Here is a 20,114-nt window from a genome sequence, read left to right as displayed (position 1 = left end):
TATTTTTTTTGTTTTCTTTATTTCCTGGACTTCATACAGTCTGTGAGTTGTTTCTGGGGGAGTGCAAGCCTCTGGGGTTAGCATCCCACTATCAGTGACTGCATATTATGTCTGTTCTTTTGTGACTGGGTTATCTCACTCAGGATAATATTCTCTAGATGCAGCCATTTTCTTAAGAATTTGGTTAAGTCATTGTTTCTGGTGGCTGAGTAGTATTCCATTGTGTAAATGTAACACAATTTTTGTATCCATTCATCTTCTGAAGGACATCTGGGTTCTTTCCAGCTTCTGGCTATTATAAATAGAGATGCTATGAACATTGTGGTGCATGTGTCTTTGTTGTATATTGGAGTGTCTCTGGGGTATATGCCCAGAAGTGGAATAGCTGAATCTTCAGGTAGTAGTACTACGTCCAATTTTTTGAAGAATCACCAGACTGATTTCCAGAGTGGTTGTATCAGTTTACAACCCCACCAACAGTGGAGAAGTGTTCCTCTTTCTCCACAACCTTGCCAGCATCTGCTGTCATCTGAGTTTTGGATCTGGGCCAATCTGCCTGGTGTGAGGTGGAATCTCAGGGTTGTTTTGATTTGCATTTCCCTGATAACTAAGGATGTCGAGCACTTCCTTATATGTTTCTCAGCCATTCGATATTCCTCAATTGAGAACTTTTGTTTAGCTCTGTACCTCATTTTTTAATAGGGTTGTTTGAATCTCTGGTGTCTAGCTTTTTGAGTTCTTTGTATACCTTGGATATTAGGCCTCTATCTGATGTGGGGTTGGTAAAGATCTTTTCCCACTCTGTTGGCTGAAGTTTTGTTTTCTTGACAGTGTCCTTAGCCTTACAGTAACTTTGCAATCTCATTAAGTCCCATTTGTCGATATTTGACCTTAAAGCACGAGCCATTGGTGTTCTGTTCAGGATATTTTCTCCTGTGCCTATGTGTTCTAAGGTTTTCCCTACTTTCTCATCTAATAGTTTCAGTGTACCTGGTTTAATGTGGAGATCTTTGATCCACTTGCACTTGAGCTTTGTACAAGGAAATAAGAAAGGGTCTATTTTCATTCCTCTGCATGCTGAGTGCCAGTTGGACCAACACAATTTGTTGAATAGGCTGCCCTTTGTCTATTGAATGTTCGCTATCCTAGGTCTTTTGTTATTCCAGATGAAATTGCACATTGCTCTTTCCAACTCCATGAAGAATTGGGTTGAAATTTTAATGGGGATTTCATTGAATCTTTAGATTGCTTTTAATAAGATGACCATTTTTAAAATGTTGATCCTTCCAATCCATGAGCATGTGAGATCTTTCCATTTTCTGAGATCATCCTCAATTTCCTGTTTTAGAGGTTTGAAGTTCTTGTCACACAGGTCCTTCACTTGCTTAGTCAGAGTCACACCATGGTATTTCATAGTTTTTGTGACTATTGTGAAGGGTACCTTTTCCCTAATTTCTTTCTCCACATTTTTGTCCTTTGAATATAGGAAGGCTATTGATGTGTTTGAGTTTATTTTATATCCAGCCACTTTGCTGAACTTGTTTATCAGCTGTAGGAGTTCTCTGGTGGAATTTGTGGGGTCACTTAAGTACACTATCATGTCATCTGCAAAGAGTGATGTTTTTACTTCTTCCTTTCCAATTTGTATTCCTTTGATTTCTTTTTGCTGTCTAATTGCTCCAGCCAGGACTTCCAGTACTATGTTGAATAGGTAGGGGGAAAGTGGGCAGCCTTGTCGAGTCCCTGATTTTAGTGGGATTGCCTCAAGTTTCCCACTGTTAAGTTTGATGTTGGCTGTTGGTTTGCTGTATATTGCTTTTATTATGTTTAGGTATGGACCATGGATTCCTGTTCTTTCCAGGACTTTTAACATGAAGGGGTGTTGAATTTTGTCAAATGCTTTTTCAGAATCTAGTGAGATCACCATGTCGTTTTTTTTCTTTGAGTTTGTTTATGTGGTGGATTACATTGATGGATTTCTGTATATTAAACCATCCCTGCATCAAAGGGATGAACCCTACTTGATCATGGTGAATGATCGTTTTGATATGTTCTTGGATTTGGTTTACAAGGATTTTGTTGAGTATTTTTACATTAATGTTCATAAGTGAGATTTGTCTGAAGTTCTCTTTCCTTGTAGGGTCTTTGTGTGGTTTAGGAACGAGGGTTATTGTAGCCTCAAAAAATGAGTTAGCTGGTGTTCCATAGGATTCTATTTTGTGGAATAGTATGGAGAGTATTGGTATTATGTAGTCAAAAGAAAAAAAGAAAAAGAAAATGAAAAACCATTATGCTTCATCTTTACACACAAAGAAAACTTTGACTAATTCCAGGTTACATCCTGTTTTACATGTACTTTATGCTCATTGTAACTACTAAGATCTTAATGCACACTATCACACCTTTAAAATAAACAGTACTTACAAAAAATGCATTCGTATATCTTTATGTATAAATGCTTAAAATCTGTACATTTATCTCTTTTTTTTTTAAATAAAATTGTGGTTCAATTAAAAAAATAAAGTTGTAAGAAAAAAGTGTATCTGTAAAAGGATAGGCTTATAAAAAATGTCTTTTATGATCTAAGACATTGGAGAATGAGGTAATAATCAAGTATGTGTTGGTAAGTACAATTTGGTGGGACGTGAGTCGACAAATGAGGTATGTTCCCTGTTGGTACAGCACATTAAAAAACAAAAAGATTTTACCACTAAATCTTGGTCGTCTGATGTAGTAATATAATGTTCAAAAAATATCTTTTTCCTTCAAAGACATTAAACTTTTACCAAACCTTTCAACCAAGTTAATAATATGCCCTAAGGCCATTTCAAACTATGTACTTGAATATTCTACAGCATACTTAACAAGTTTATGTTCAAAACTTGTCTTTAAAAAACTAATCAGTGTAACCAAACAACTTTTTTATGCCTTTGTTTTCTCATGTGCCTTAGTTACTGATCTATTGCTATAACGAAACACTGTGACCATGACAATTCTTAGAAAGCATTTATCTGCTGCTGAAGAGATGGTTCAGAGGGTAGGGACACTGACTGCTTTTCGAGAGGACCTAGGATCAATTCCAAACACCTACGTGGCAGCTCACACTGAGTGTGACTTTGATATCTGACACTCTCACACAGATATACATGCTTGCTAAACACCAGTGAGCATAAAATAAAGGTAAATAAATAAACAAAATTAAAATTAAAAGAAAAACGCATTTATTGGCCAGTGTTTGTTGGCACATGCCTTTAATCTCAGTACTTGGGAGGCATTAAGACAAGTGGATCTCTGAGTTCAAGATCAGTCTGGTCAACAGAGCAAGTTCTAGGACAGCCAGGGCTACACAGAGAAACCCTGCCAAAGCAGGAGAGAGCATTTATTTGCCCATTTACAGTTTTTGGGGGTTCTCCCATGATCATCATGGTAGGGAATGGACAAGCATAGGGCTGGTGCAGTAGCTGAGAGCTTAATTCTTGTTCTATAGGCAGTGAATGAGTCACTGGGCTGGCATGGGCTTTTGAAACTTCAAAGCACATCCCCAGTAACACACTTCCAATGAAGCTATACATCCTAATCTTTTCAAACACGTCCACTATCTAAGACCAAACATTGAACTGAATGAGTCTATGGGAACCATTCTCATTCAAACCACCACATTATATAATTAACTTTTACAACCTAAGGTAAATTTATAGCTTTAGTCTTTATCTATGTATTCTTCCATGAACCCCTGACCTAGAATAAGTTACATGTCTGTGTATTGGGGTAATTATTTCCTTGTTGCTGGGATTAAAGGCATGTGCCAACATACCTGGCTTAATAAGATGTTTTAATGCAAAAAGCATTATCTTTGGCTAATCTGCGGATCTAATAGAAATGACTATAAAATCTGCATTAATTTTAATTTTAAATCTAATTTTAATTAAAATAAATTTGTTTCTATATGATAACATTATATTATTTATTTGATTTGTTATAATTTTATTTTGGGATTAATACATTATTCTTAATTAAACAACTTTATTTTAAAAAACAAAGATAAATGTACAGATTTTAAGCATTTATTCATAAAAGTATATGAATACATTTATGTCAGTACTTGATTTTTTAGAGATTTGATAGTATGCATTAAAGTCTTACTAGTAACAATGAGCATAAAGTACATGTAAAACAAAATGTAACCTGGAAAAAGTCAAAGTTTTATTGGTGTGTAAAGATTTAGCATAATGGTTTTTCATTTTCTTTTTTTTTTTTTTTCATGTACTTCATATAGTCTGTGAGTTGTTTCTGGGGTGATCAGAGGATGGCTACATATTTGTTTGAGTTAATTTTATATGCAGACACTTTGCTGAACTTGTTTATCAGCTGTACAAGTTCACTGGTATAATTTTTGGGGTCACTTACATACATTATCATGTCATCTAAAAACAATGATGTTTTTACTTCTTCCTTTCCAATTTGTATTCCTTTGATTTCTTTTTGCTGTCTAATTGCTCCAGCCAGGACTTCCAGTACTATGTTGAATAGGTAGGGGGAAAGTGGGCAGCCTTGTCGAGTCCCTGATTTTAGTGGGATTGCTTCAAGTTTCCCACCGTTAAGTTTGATGTTGGCTGTTGGTTTGCTGTATATTGCTTTTATTATGTTTAAGTATGGGCCTTGAATTCCTGTTCTTTCCAAGACTTTTAACATGAAAGAGTGTTGAATTTTGTCAAATGCTTTCTCAGCATCTAGTGAGATGACCATGTGGTTTTTTTCTTTGAGTTTGTTTATATGGTGGATTAGGTTGATGGATTTCCATATATTAAACCATCCCTGAATCCCAGGGATGAAGCCTACTTGATCATGGTTTTGATGTGTTCTTAGATTCGGTTTGCAAGGATTATGTTGACTATTTTTGCATCAATGTTTATAAGTGAGATTGTTCTGAAGTTCTCTTTCCTTGTAGGGTCTTTGTGTGGTTTAGGAATGAGGGTTATTGTGGCCTCAAAAAATGAGTTAGGTAGTGTTCCATCTGACTCTATTTTGTGGAATAGTTTGGAGAGTGTTGGTATTAGGTCGTCAATAAATGTCTGATAAAATTCTGCACTGAACCCATCTCGACCTGGGCTTTTTTGGTTGGAAGGCTTTTGATGACTGCTTCTATTTCTTTAGGTGTTATGTGATTATTTAGATGGTTTATCTGGTCCTGATTTAACTTTGGTATCTGGTATTTTTCTAGGAATTTATCCTTTTCCTCCAGACTTTCCAGTTTTGTTGAGTATAGGCTTCTGTAGTAGGATTTGATGATTTTTTTCAATTTCCTCAGTTTCAGTTGTTATGTCTCCATTTTCCTTTTTGATTTTGTTAATTTGGATACTCTCTCTCTTTGCCTTCTAGTTAGTCTGGCTAAGGGTTTATCAATCTTGTTAATTTTCTCAAAGCACCAGCTCTTGGTTTTGTTGATTCTTTGAATGGTTCTTTTTGTTTCTATTTGATCAATTTCTGCTCTGAGTTTGATTATTTCTTGCTGTCTACTCCTCTTGGGTGTATCTGCTTCCTTTTGTTCTAGAGCTTTCAACTGTTCTGTCAAGTTGCTAGTGTATGCTTTCTCCAGATTCCTTTTGGAATCACTCAGAGCTATGAGTTTTCCTCTCAGGACTGCTTTCATTGCATCCCGTATTTTTGGGTATGTTGTGTTTTCATTTTCATTAAATTCTAGAAAATCCTTAATTTTTTTTTTATTTCTTCTTTGACCATGCTATTGTTTAATAGAGCATTGCTATTTTCCATGTGTATATGGGCTTTTTGTTGTCTTTGTTGTTATTAAAGACTAGCCTTAGATCATAGTGATCTGATAGGATGCATGGGAGCATGTCAACCTTCTTATATCTATTGAGGCTTGTTTTGTGACTGATTATGTGGTCAGTTTTGGAGAAGGTGCCATGAGGTGCTAAGTAGAAGGTGTATTCTTTTGTTTTAGGATGAAATGTTCTGTAGATGTCTGTTAATTCCAATTGGTTCATAACCTCTGTTAGTTTCACTTCATCCTTATTCAGTTTTTGTTTCCATGATCTGTCCATTGATGAGAATGGGGTGTTAAAGTCTCCCACTATTATTGTGTGGGGTGCAATATACTTTTTGAGCTTTTGTAGGATTTCTTTTATGAATATGGGTACTCTTGTATTTGTAGCATATATGCTAAAGATTGAGAGTTCCTCCTGACAAATTTTCCCTGTAATGAGTAAAAAGTGTCCTTCCTTATCTGTTTTGATGAGTTTTGGTTGGAAATGTACTTTATTCTATATTAGAATGGCCACTCCAGCTTGCTTCTTGGGGCCGTTTGCTTGGAAGGTTTTTTCCCAACCTTTTACTCTGAGATATAGTCTGTCTTTGTCTGTGAGATGAGTTTCCTGTATGCAGCAAAATGATGGATTCTGTTTATTTATCCAGTCTGATAGCCTATGTCTTTTTATTGGGGAATTGAGTCCATTTATGTTGACAGATATTATGGAATAGTGGTTGCTGTTTCCTGCTATTTTTGCTTTTGGAGGTAGAGTTGTGCCTGTGTGTCTTTCTTCTTTTGCTTTTCTTGCTTAAGTATTTTCTTGTTTTTACTGGGATTAGTTTTTCTCCTTGTAATGGGTTTTCCACCTATAATTCATTGTAGTGTTGTTTTTGTGCTCAGATATTGTGTAAATTTAGTTTTGTCTTGGAATATCTTGATCTCTCCATCTATGGTAATTGAGAGTTTTGCTGAGTATAGCAGCTTGGGCTGACACTTCTGTTCTCTTAAGGTCTGCAAGATGTCTGTCCAGGATCTTTGAGCTTTCATAGTCTTTGTTGAGAAATCGGCTGTGATTCTGATTGGTCTGCCTTTATATGTTACCTGACCTTTTTCCCTTACTGCTTTTAGTATTCTTTCTTTGCTTTGGGCACTGGTGTTTTGACTATAATGTGTCGAGAGGAATTTCTTTTCTGGTCCACTCCATTTGGAGTTCTGTAGGCTTCTTTTATGCTCATGGTCATCTCATTCTTAAGGATAGTGAAGTTTTCTTCTACGATTTTGTTGAAGATATTTACTGTGCCTCTTAATTGATATTCTTTGCCCTCTTCTATTCCTATTATCCTGAGGTCTGGTCTTCTCATTGTGTCCTGGATCTCCTGGACTTTTTGGGTTAGTAGCTTTTTGGTTTTTGCATCTTCTCTGTTTTGTTTATGTTTTCAATGTTGTCTTCGGCCCCCGAGATTCTCTCTTCCATCTCTTGTAGTCTGTTGGAGATGTTTGCATCTGTGACTCCTGCTTTCTTTTTTAGGTTTTCTACTTCTAGGGTTGTCTCTTTTAGTGTTTTCTTTATTGTTTCAATTTCCATTTTAATTTTTTTTCTTCAATTCCTTTATCTCTTTGGTTCTGTTTTTCTGTAGTTCTTTGATTTCTTTGAGTGTTTTTCATGTTTCCTCTTTAAAAGCTTCTATTTCTTTATGCTTTTCCTCCCATTCTTGTTTAAGGATCTCCATCATCATCTTGAGGTATGATTTCAGGTCTGAGGCTTTATTTGGCATTCTGCTGTTTGCTGTGATGGGAGAGCTGGGTTCTGATGTTGCCAGGGTGTCTTTTTTTCCATTGAGTAAGTTCTTTCACTTTCCTTTTTCCATCTTGTTGTCTGCTATTATCCGCGGTCTTGTCAGTGATTGGTTCCTGTCTCTCCCATGTACCTGGCCTGTGTCCCTGGATCTTCGCTGTTCCATGAGGCAAATGGCCTGAGCGTTTGGTCTGCATGCACTGGACCTCTGGGTGGAAACTGAGTCCCTAAGGCAGAGTTCCTGATACCCTGAGCCATTTCGGGGGAGTGGGGTGCCGCACTTTTCATGTGCTCAGCCCAGACCTTTCTGCACCCAGGCGACTCACAGCGCCATGTACTCCTAAATAGAATCTGTTCGATATTAAATCTTACCCGTGTTTTCAGAGATGATATCATGATGTTGGTATCCAATGGTCTTCCTTCTGGCAAACTATTTCTCCCACTTTCAGTATTTCTTAGTTGTCTATAGTTCTTTGTGGAGGGTGGAGTCCTGTGGAACCCACAAAACCTACTCCCCCACCCCAACTGCCATCATTATGTCATCTCTATTAGCATCACGATTTTTGTTAATGTTTTAAGCATTAACAACAGTAAAAAGCCCACTTAACTTCAAATGAAATACAGAAGCCCAGTTCCCCTTCATGGTAATCTACTATGATATTTATTGTAGAATGCAATATTGTAGATAGTTATTGTAGAATGCAAGGTTCTTCCGTCTTTCTAGAAGAGAGGATTTTCAACTCATTTATTTGTGGGTATTTGTTCTTCCAGGACTGGCAGAAATTGAAATGTTATCAGTAAACAGTGATAGAAATAATTTAAGTACTTGTGCTCCATTTACTCGTAAACCTGTAATATTATTTTACCTTTACAAACAAACCAAGACAGAATCCTGTGATGTGGAGGATCTTCATTTTCCTCCCTCTGAACCTGTTTATGTCCCTCAGGGGAGAAAAGCTTTAGCTCTACCTCACTTATTGATGGTGAGGCCTGGACTTCAGCAGCTTGAGGTGGTGATTAAAGGTGTGCCTTGGCTTAAAAGCCAATAAAGCAAGCCACAGATGAGAAGAGAAAGATCTTTTATGTTCTACCTTCACTCCAGCCCTGCACACGTGTGCTCACACACACACACACACACACACACACACACACGGTTTGAAGCAAAAGCACTTGTTTATTTCATATTTTTTCTGTGTCTAAGAGCTCCAGGTGTAGCTCAGCTGGCTGCCTCAGCCTCAAGATCTTCTCAAACCTTAATGAGGAAGGACTTGCTTTCAAGGTCACACATAGTTCTGGTCAGGATTTAATTCCTCTAGGGCTATTGAGCTGGAGACAGCAGTTCCTTGCTGGTATCAACTGGAGGGATCCCTTGTCAGTACTTGCGTTGTTTACTTTTTCATAGGTAAGTTTACAACATAGCAGCTGATTTCTAGAACAAGATGGGGGTGGGGAGGAAAGGACAAGAGAGAAAGAATAAGGAAAACAGGGAGTAGTCAAAAGGAAGAAAAACAGATGCAGCAAGGACAATAATATGTATTTTAACCACAATCTCATATGTGACAAATGGTCGTGTTGGCTGTTCTATAGTGTCAGAACTGAATAACAAGGTTCCACACATACTCAAGGCAAGGAAATCCTGCGTGGGCATGAAGACCAGAAGCCAATCCAGCTGCTACCAAGGACATCATTCAAATCTCAAATTAATGTAAATTTATTTTCTTACTCCCATTTTTTATATACAACCTATACAGCAACCCTTCTCCTGAATCTATAATGGCCAAGAAACACTGAAAATAATTTTTAGAGTCCTTAGTCATTAGAGAAATGCAAATAAAAATGACTCTGTGGTTCCTTTTTACTCATCAGAAAGCCTAAGATGAAATACACAAGTAACAGTACATGCTTCCCAGGATGTAGAGAAAGAACACTCCTCCATTGCTAGTGGGATTAAAAACTAGTACAACCACTCTGGAAAACAATCAGACAGTTTATCAGGAAATTGAAAATAGTTCTACATGAAGACCCATGTATATCACTCTTGGGCATATACCCAAAAGACAACCCACCATACACAAGAACATGTGCTCCTGTTGTAAGTCCCTGAGGAGTCTTAGCTCAGGAATGCAACCCACAGAACACAATTAGACGATAGACCACTGTAATAACACGAGGTTTTTATTCCATGTACATGGGGTTGCTCATCCTCGCAGAGAAAGTCAATCCCAAACTCAAAAAGCACACATCTTTTATTCTTTACAGGGGGCAGATTTCAGCAACAACATGGAGTGGTGACATCGAATTGGTGGGTTACAGTGACCTTTGGATTTATTGGATGAGGGGGTTTAGGCTAATAATGATGCATATTTGGGTCTTTTCCATAAGACATTGTGGCTGTCAGCCAGCAAATTCTGTGGGATTTTGTCCTTGTTTTGTTTCTCAGAATTGGGTGATTAGAGCATGAGCTAATTATAATATTCTAGGGCTTTCTAGAGGGCCAGGTGGCTATCAGTCAGCATATTCTGTGGTTTTTCTGAAAATTACTCTGGGCCATTGTTTTTATTTGTCAGACACAGGCAGGATGGGATGACTGGAGAGTCTCTGAGTCTGATTTCAGCCATTTCCATGTCTTTAGGGTCTCACATTCCAGTAAATTCTGTTTAAAAACAAATTCTGTAAAAAACAAAATTTTTAGGGGCTCTGAGACTTTTCCAAAACACCCCATTCTTAGAAACCCCTCAAAGTTTCTAAATATATAAGGTTTCTGAAAATGTAAAAACAAAGTTTTAGTAGACAGGTCAAACTATACTAACCAAGCTGAGTTAAGACAAATCAAAAATAACTGCTTTAGGAACAGTTTCCCTACCCCTCCCTGTACTGAATTTCAAGAATCCAAATTGTCAACAACCTTACTGCCAAAGTTTCTCCCCCCTTTCCTTCCCCCATCCTCTCCCCTTTCTAAAAGTTATACTGCTGACCAATGGTAAAATAGTAGTTCACCCCCCTCGCAAAAATGTATAAAAGATGTATACTTTTTGAGTTAGAGGTTAACTCTCCCTGCGAGAATGAGAATTATTCGCACCAAGGCCAACTGAAAAGCAGCCACACACAAATTAAACTGATATGTTTTTTGTCCAGGGCTAAGAATAGGAGAAATGGGAACACTTGTTTTTTACGAAGAGCAGCCACGGGCTTCTCCATCCCAATCTACTGCTGGCAGTCCCTGTCATGGTATGCTGTCCCTAGCAGAAGGTGAGAACACATTAGACTTGGGAGGCTTAGAAGTACCCGAACATTGAGCTAAAACGCATATTAAAAATAAGACGTGTGTGTGTGTGTGTGTGTGTGTGTGTGTGTGTGTGTGTGTGTGTGTGTGTGCGTGCCTTTCATCCCTGGATCCCTGGATCCAAGAGAACCTGGTTGGGGGCTGGAAGAACAGTCCATCTGGAGCTTAAAGTAGGGTAATATAAACTATACACTACAGTGTTCTGATATCATTGTCAAGAAAAATGATCATCAGGAAACCCACTGTTGAGTAACAGTTCCAGAATTAAAACATTTCATCCTGCAGGGATCTCCTTTAGAAGAAAGGTAAACAACTCAAAACACCTTCAGGAAGTTCTTGAAACTGACCAGATTCACTAGGCCCTTCCCAGGTAAGTTTACTGGTCCCAGGGAATGGGGTCAGGGAGATCTCACACCTGGGAAAAACCAAGGGGATTGTATAGATCCTAGGCAAGGAAGAGCTACATGTCAGTTAATATCTTGGATTGTGCCTATATACGGTCAAAAGCTGAGCCTCTGTGTAGGCACTCTTGGTTGGATTCCCAGAAATGCAGAGGTGAAGGGGTGATAGCGTGTTAGCCCAGACAAGCCAGCAGAGTTGAGGGAAAGAGGGCAGCTGGGTTTCTCCCAGTTTTCATAATGCTGAGAAGGGTTCTAAACCGAAGAATAGATATTGATAAACAGGAAGAGGAATAAGAAGATGAGGAGGCAGGGTTTGGAGGGAGAGATGAGGAAGCGAGAGATAGGAAGAAAGAGGAAGACTGACTTAAATTACAGTATTTACAATTTTAGAGAAAAGTTTACATGAATGTATGTAGTCTCCAAATAAAATGGTTTTAAATAAAGTGAGTAAAACAGAAATTGGACTTCAGAATTTTTGCTAGAATCTCTTCCATGAAAAGAAATTAGGAGGAAATATTAATAAATTTAACAACTCAAAATTTACACAGTAGGAGTCATTACAGAGATTGGAATGTTGGCATAATGTTTTTGGGCATTATGTGAAGATTGTCCTTGTGTTATTCAAATGCTGATTTCTGTGACTCTTTGTCTGTTTGCAATTGTGGTGCTTATTGTAAGAAACTCTTGTCACAATGTCTTATAAGCATTATTCCTCACTTTTCTCTGATTGGTCAATAAAAAGCTGTTCAGCTGGGCAGAGGGAATTCCAGCCACAGAAAGGATAGGGAGAAGGAAGAAGAAAGGATTTACCACAAGCTGAAAAACCAAACACTACGATGAGAACACACATGGAGCAAAGAGCCAGATCAATACTAAAATGCAAGTATCTTGGAGTTTTGAATGAAAACTAGCTAAGTTATGTTAGAGGACTAGAATAGATTGTTATCTGCTTGGTTATTGTGCCTTAAAGCTTGTTAAGTAAATGTCATAATCTCTGTCTCAATTATTTGAAAGATAGCTGAGTTAGAGAAAAAGACTCCCACTATTAAATTTGCACAAAACCTAGAATGTTCTCAATTTTAGTCTTCGCTTACTGTGGTACTTCAACCCTTTCCAGAGGCACAATTTTGAAGATTGCTAACAATCTGGAAACTTTATCTAGTGAAAAGTCCAGAGTAGAACACAGAAGTAACATAGAATGTCTTGGAAAGTAGTGATAACACTGCTAAATCCCTGTTTAATATCAAGGCTCAGGGAACATCTTGGAAGAAGGGGCAGAGAGAATATAAAAACAACAGGATGCAAAGGAGGGGTGGGAAACACTTGTCTTCTGGATATATCATGACCTAGCTGTTAAGTAGTACATTAGCAATTCTACCTTTAAAAGCCTACCCTTCTTTTTCATACTTGTCTAAATATTTTTCTGAATATTTTTCTTTTCATATTTTATAAACTCCAATGTGGCTTCAAAAAGAGAGAGACAAACTATTTTCACTTAATGTATTTCTTTATCTTCAGAACTAATTCAAAGTTTAAATACTTGGAGCATTTCATTTCCATTTCCAAAAATGAATAATCTGAAGCTGAGGAAAGAAAACTGAACTTTAAAGAAAAAAATAACAGTATAAAACATTTTTAAAACAGTAACAAAACAAAGATATATCAGGCCCCACTCTATCATTTTGCATATATTCAACTCAGGATTTCTACCCAGGATATTATAGGGGATTATTTAGAGTGTTTCTTGTGTTTGGATCAAAACCAGTTTCATTATTACTCTCTTCAAAGCATCCTTGAGTTCTCTGTTCCTCATGCTGTAGATCAAAGGATTCAGCATAGGAGTGACAAAGGTATAAACCACAGATACTACCTGGCCCCGATCAGGAGAGTAGCTGGAACTGGGACACAAGTAGATAAGACTTGTACATCCATACTGTAGGAGAACAACAGTCAGGTGGGAAGAACAGGTAGAGAAGGCTTTGTGCCTCCCCTCAGCTGAGCGGATCTTCAGGATGGCACCCACAATGAAGACATAGGAGAGAATGATGAGGAGGAAAGGGATGGTGAGGACAATGACACTGACCACAAACAGAGTGGCCTCGTGGACATGGGTGTCTGCACATGCCAGTCTCATGACAGGAAGAACATCACAGTAGAACAAACTGATTTCCTTACTGCTACAGAAAGGCAGTTGGAAGATCAGCACAGTCAACTGCATAGCCAAGATGAAACCCAACAACAGGGACCCCAGGGCCAGCTGCACACACAAATGCCAGCTCATGATGAGGGAGTAGCGCAGAGGGTGACAGATGGCCATGAACCTGTCATAGGCCATGACGGCCAACAGAATACAGTCAGCACTGCCCAGGAAGATGAAGAAGAACATCTGGGCACCACAGCCTGCCAGGGAGACCACAGTCCTCTCTGAGGACAGGATGCTGGCCAGAGTGAGGGGGGCTATGGTAGAAGAATAGAAGATCTCCAGGGTAGCCAGGTTGGCCAGGAAGAAGTACATAGGGGTGTGGAGACACCAATTGATCCAGATGGTGAGGACGATGGACGTGTTTCCTCCAATGCTAACCAGGTACATCATGAGGAAAAGCACAAAGATCAGCATCTGCACCTCAGGGAGTTTGGAGAAGGGGCGGAAGTGGAAGAGGACCATCCCAGTCTGATTTCCTTCCTCCATTTACTTAGTGCACTGGATGTGCTACTGGCACAGGTGATGTCCCTAAGGATAGACAGAACCTACCTGGAAGACACTTGTCATTATTCTCATAGGCTCTGGACGTGACTTTTCCTCCTGACCTTGAGGCTGTCACATTTTCTCATATGCCTAAGTTTTACCCTTTCTGCACAGATAATGTCCTCAGCCCCTCTTGTTTTGTCTGGGATCCTGTTTCATAAGGAATTTGCTCAGCTTCCCACAGCAAATACACTTCCCAAAAGATAAATCAATTGCATCAACGTTATGTCATTGTTCAAAGCCTTTTGCTGTGTGTGGTGGCCTAGGCCTATAATCCCAGCCTTTCAGAAGCAAAAACAAGAGAATCAGGAACTTGGGCTCCTCTACAGTTACAGAGGGAGTTTAAGGGCAGTTTGAGTTAAATGAAACACCATCTCATAAATAATTAGCAATAAAATCTCTGTGTATTCTTTCATATAAACCATCTCCTCTCCTTTATCTCAAGTATTCTGTGGTCAATTTCTCTACTGTTTGAGACAACCTTCCTGAAGGTCACCAGGGATTTCTGAATCAAACAGATGGTTGTGACATCTGGGTTGCATCCAAACCTGTTGAAAACTCCTCACTTCTGGTTTTTGTGACACTGCCCGATCCTCCCGCCTCTATGGACATGACTAAGGCATGGCTTTCTGGCTACTCACCATCTGTCTTTGGATCCATGCTCTAGCTTTCTTTAGAAGTCTGTAAAGACTGCATCAGATGACTCTCTCATACTCTGGCTTATTATTGTACCAAACTGAGGAAGGGACTGGAGAATGACAAAGAGCACAAAGAAATAGAATGTTCATCCTTCACACTGCACACCGCATCCTCTCTGAGCTGCAGAACAGAAGTCATCTAAAGCGAGAGTGAGCCTCACCTGTTCTGGATTTCTGACCTCTTGGACAGAGGGCACCCTCTCTATTTATTGAACACTGTAGAACAATATTAAAGCTATTCAGTTATCTTACAATTTTACAAGTTAATTACACTGGGACCCCGAAGCATAATGAGATTGATTACATCACTGGTTTTTTCAAGGTCAATTCATTCTAAGCAGGTCCTTATACACAGTGTGAAAACAGAACCAGTACTAAGTGATCTCAGAGCATATTGTTAACTTGGGTCCAATTTGAATGAAGTATGATTTGGAAAGCCACACTATGAGAGACCTTTCTCAGTAAACTCACTCTCACATTTGTCCCTTTCTTTCCCTGAGTCCTGGAACTACAGCTCTGATTAAGTAGGCTGTCTGCTATAGCTCGATATGCCTAGGTTTTGCTGACATATTTCTCTTCCCTGTCACTTGAAGCTCAAGGGTAAGACAGCTGTCCACCATCATGGGACCTTAATGCTTCACCTTCCCTTCCCAGTTCCTTGAATTCTGCCCTTGCCTCTGAAAATGAATGCAACACTAACCCCTGTCCACAGGGAATTACACACAGCAGACTGGAATGTATGCCAAAAGAATTCTAGAAGAAGGAAATGTCCTGTATTTTTCATTTGTTTTAAATTTTGTTATTTATTGAATTTTTTCTACTGACTATAACCAGTAGAAATAAGGTTCACTGCAAATTTGCATAGGCATAGTGTCTGCATTAGTAATTTAGACCTTTACAAATGCACACTAGCATAAGCACTCAAATAAGCATGCATATAACACAGAACACTCCTATTCTACTGCCTGCAGAAGTGAAATGGACATTTTTCTCTCTTTCTCTAATAAATCAACCTTTGTGTTAATATGAAATATTATTTTAAAATGTACATTGACTGAATGGTTTAGACCATAGATTTTTATTTCTCACAATTCTCAAGGCTATGAATTCCAAGTTCAAGGTAGCCATAGGTTGAGTCACGGTGAGTATCTTTATTCTGCATAGCATCCATGCGTGTGCATATATACAAAAAAACCCAAATAAATGTAAACAAAAACATTTATTGAGTGGGATTTATAGAAGCAGTGATGTCCAGAGTCTATGAAAATAATCACCTTCATTTTGGCACCCAGTTTCTATTGGGAATACTCCTTTTGTGGAAAGAAAAATTATCTATTCTCCACAGTGTTTTAAAGTGTTAAATGCACTGAATAAAAACTCTATGCTAAGGAAGAAATCTTAATAAAATAGTCTAGAGCATGAAGCCAGGTGCATACATATGCAGTTATAGGTAGATAGATAGATAGATGATGGATGGATAGATAGATAGATAGATAGATAGATAGATAGACAGACAGACAGACAGACAGATAAATAGATAGACAGATACACACAATGTTGTCACTATGACAATCTTTGTATTTCAGAAGCTGAAGGTGTATTTATTACATAATGCTGGCTGAGAAAAAGAAAGGTGCACAAGTTACATGCGTAGCCTGCATCAGTCACACCACTGCTCTGAAAGAAAACTATCCACTCTCAGGGGTGTTTCTGAGAGAATTGGGACATTAGTATTTTCCCTGATTTTCATTATGTTTATATTGACTGCTAAAATTCCCATTTAAGGAGCTGGAGAGATGGCTCAGTGATTAAGAGCACTGCTGCTCTTTCAGAGGTCCAAGGATCAATTATCCACACCTATGTGGCAGCTCACAACTGTCTCTAATTCCAGTTCCAGCCCTCTTCTGACCTCAGTGGGCTCTGACCACACATGGCACACAGACATACAAGCAAGCAAAATACCGATACATATAAAATGATAAAATACAAGTAATTTTAAAATTCCCATTTAAGGTTCCTAAGACTAAAGTCCTCAGTGAGTTTCATCTGTCACAGAAGGGATGCTTGCCTTTGTTCCCAATGTACTTATGTCGTTACTGACACACCAACTTCTTTCTTTTATTTCAGTGGTTTAGTTTGATTTTGTTATAGTTTTCGTGCTGAGGTTTTTGTTTGCTTGCTTGGGAAATTGCTTTGTCTTGTTTTGGGACTAAAGCACAAGCTAGCCAGTAATTTAACATGTAGCCCAGAATAGTGTCAATTTTGTGGAGATTAGCTTTCTAAGTGCTGGTATTACCTGGACTAAAAAGTAGTACACCCAGCTTTTTTTTTTTTTTAAGACATGTACTGGCTCCAGGGTATGGTAGTGTATCCCTTTAAACATAGCAACTGGGAGGCAGAGGTAAGAGAATCTCTGTGAATTCTGAGGCCATTCCAGTCTATACAGCAGGTTCCCACACCATCTAGGTTACACAGACAAATCTTCACACACACATACACAGAGAAGGGGCAGGGAGGACAGGGAAGTAGAGAAAAGGGGAGGGAGGACAAGAATCAGAGAATCAGAAAGACATATAGTGGCTATGTAGCTGAGGTTGATCATGAACTCAAGGTTCTACTTATTCAATGGGTGCTGAAATTACATGTGTATACCACACTCCCAGAGTTGCAGCATATTCCTATGAATAGACATACACATGACATTCTACTTAATCGTGATCGTTATATAATTTGTATTTTCCCTTTTGTGTTAGCCGATAGGACACTCAAACTTAGCTTTATACTCAGTTATTAAATATTCCTTAGTCCAGTGTTTCTCAACCTGTGGGTCGTGACCCCTTCAGAAGTCAAAGGACCCTTTCACCAGGGCCACCAAGGACCATCCGAAAACCGATGTTTACATTATGTCATACAAAATTATAGTTAGGAAGTAGCAATGAAAATAATCTTATGGTTGGGGACCACAACATTATGAATTGTATTTAAAGGGTTGCAACATTAGAAAGGTCCAAAATTATAATTAAATAGATATTTCTATTGTCTTTGCTTTCATCATTACAGTTGACTTTTATTTTTATTCTTCAGGTTTTATTTCAAATATTCTATTTTTGAAACATTTGAGTTGCAATTAGTAAAGAAATATATATTACTATTTCCAGCTCTAGGCATCTGGGATGCTATTTCTCTTTGATACTTTGTGCTTGTCCTTATAATGACTGCTACCCAACAAAGTCCATAGCTAGTCATTATTCGTGTCTGCATACTACAAATACAATAAAATAAAATAATTTTAAAACTTACTCTTGTAGGTTTTGTCTTCATCTACAACACTGATGAGTGAACAAAACTCTCCCACATTCACAGTCACAAGACTAGGGAGTTCTCATTAGCTACAGGAGGTTAAACTATGCTCCACCTTATCTGTGACTAAACACCAGAAAGACACAGACTAGAGCACGCAGCTGTACAGACAAGTCTTCTTCCTTTCTACTACTCAGAGACATGGCATCTCACCTTCAACACAAGGCTGACCAAAGCGCAAGCTGTGGTCCTCCTAATGGCTTGACAACCATGGAGCTGAACCTTTGAAAATCTGCCTTCCTCTGAGGCCAGCACACATTTCTATGTGCCAGCTCGTCCCCACTGCCCCTTCACCAGGGAAGGTTATGGGACTTGGGGATTTGTGGAGTTGAAACTCTGGGTTGTTTCTCTGTTCTCACCCTTCATCTCATTTCTGGAGAATTCCCTGCCCACTTTGATTCCACCAAGCCCCAGGAGACTGACTTGGCTTTCGACTGGACCAGCCCCAGTAGGTCTCTGAGCATAAATAGAATTGGAGATATGATCTTCTAAACTGGCGTAATTGCTACTACTGGATGTGGCTATACCTTAGTCATTGCCTTGTTTTTATTCTTCACATATAACACAAATGGTTGAGGCCATCAGTCACATCCTCTCTGAATGACACAGAGGAAAGATTTGGTATTCCTCCACCCAATCCCTCTAGTTCTCTAGCATTTTTCCTACACCCCTATCATTGTATGTTAAATTCTTAGACTGTGTATACTAAGAAAATACCCATCTTAAGGCTTCAGGGAGAAAAAAATCCATTCATTTCTTGGCAGGTAATGCCACCCTTCAGTTATCTTCTGGCATTATCTTCTAGAGTTAAACTCCAAGGAATTCAGAAATGGCAATGACCATTGCATTATTCTCACCCAGTGTCCTTTCTTCAAATTCTCCACTTGTTTACTATACTGTTCTGGATCACCCACCACTGTAATTTCTTTTCCAAAAATCAACTTCAAACCACAGTGAACACAGCACACAAGAAGTGCCTATGTGTGTACAACCTACAGGCACCAGCCTATATTTCTGCCAATCCTTAAGACTTTGATCAAAATCCATGTTTCACTACTTTAGGAAGAATAAGTCAAGATGCTCCAATGCCTGCTGTGTGGTACAAAGATCAGTTTTCTTGTTAAGAGCAGAGACAGAGTCTAGTGAGCACTACTAAAGAAAGGCCCATAGGATAGCTCAGTGGGTAAAAGATAATAACCAGAATTTGATCCCTGAAACCTACAAAAAGATAAATGCCATTATTTGTATCAACAATCCCAGCCCCACTACAGGGAGTTAGTAAGCAGAGACAGGAGAATCACCCAAAAGTTTCCTGGAATATGCAGAGCAACAAAAGCAGAAGAGACCTTGATTTGACAAGGTGCAGAAGAAATGGACTTCTGAAGGCCTGGTGAGATTGAGGTGTGAGTAACCAAAGCGAAGAAGAGGCTAGGCAGAGTTTGCAGAAAAGGTGCCTTTCTAGCACACAGTAAGGGCTGGGTCTCTGGCAGAGAGACTTGGGATTAGCCTGGAAAGCCCCTGCTCACAGACTAAATGCACAGGCCCACAGTAAGGCACAGGCCCTTATCACTGGGAACCAGGTTCTGCCTGGGAAAGGCAGTGCTTGAAATACAAATCTACAGGCCCTCTTACACCTGGTCCAGAAAGGAGCCTGGCACATAGTCCCAGGGAGAGCACACCGGGAGTTCTCAGAGAGCAGAAAGTACTGTGCTATCAGGAAAAGGGTCTGTTTTGGCCTAGGGAAAGAGCCACATCGCTGCCAGTAGTACTCAGGACCTGTGGGCACAGGGCTGAGCTCCCAGAACAGCCTCACAAGAGCTCCCACACCTGAGCCCACAAAGACAGAGCTCAGTCCCTGCTACCAGAACTCACAGCTTGCCCACTAAAAGCTGAACACTCAAAAGCAACTTTCTTCCTGAGCCCACCGGCCCTCATATCCACAGGAGAGACAGGTGCCAGTCACTGACAAGACTGCATATAATCACAGATAACAAGATGGCAAGAGGAAAATGAAAGAACTTAAGCAATGGAAACCAAGACAACTGGCAACAACAGAACCCAGCT

The 20,114-nt window shown here is 39.1% G+C and overlaps 1 protein-coding gene across 1 annotated transcript; it reads right to left on the bottom strand.

The window, feature by feature from the left end:
* Positions 1–12,978: 12,978 nt before the first annotated feature.
* On the bottom strand, positions 12,979–13,935 carry LOC308416821 (olfactory receptor 10V1-like; the record flags this gene model as incomplete). The annotated part of the gene is made up of 1 exon (XM_080911915.1): positions 12,979–13,935. The coding sequence occupies one exon, from the start codon at positions 13,933–13,935 to the stop codon at positions 12,979–12,981; it is 957 nt and encodes a 318-aa protein (XP_080768041.1).
* Between the last annotated feature and the right edge of the window lie 6,179 nt (positions 13,936–20,114).

This window comes from Micromys minutus, assembly GCF_963924665.1.
Source record: "Micromys minutus genome assembly, chromosome: 2".
NCBI classification, from domain to species: domain Eukaryota; kingdom Metazoa; phylum Chordata; class Mammalia; order Rodentia; family Muridae; genus Micromys; species Micromys minutus.
The sequence above is the reverse complement of the archived record's forward strand: the minus strand, read 5'-3'. Positions and strand labels throughout refer to the sequence as shown.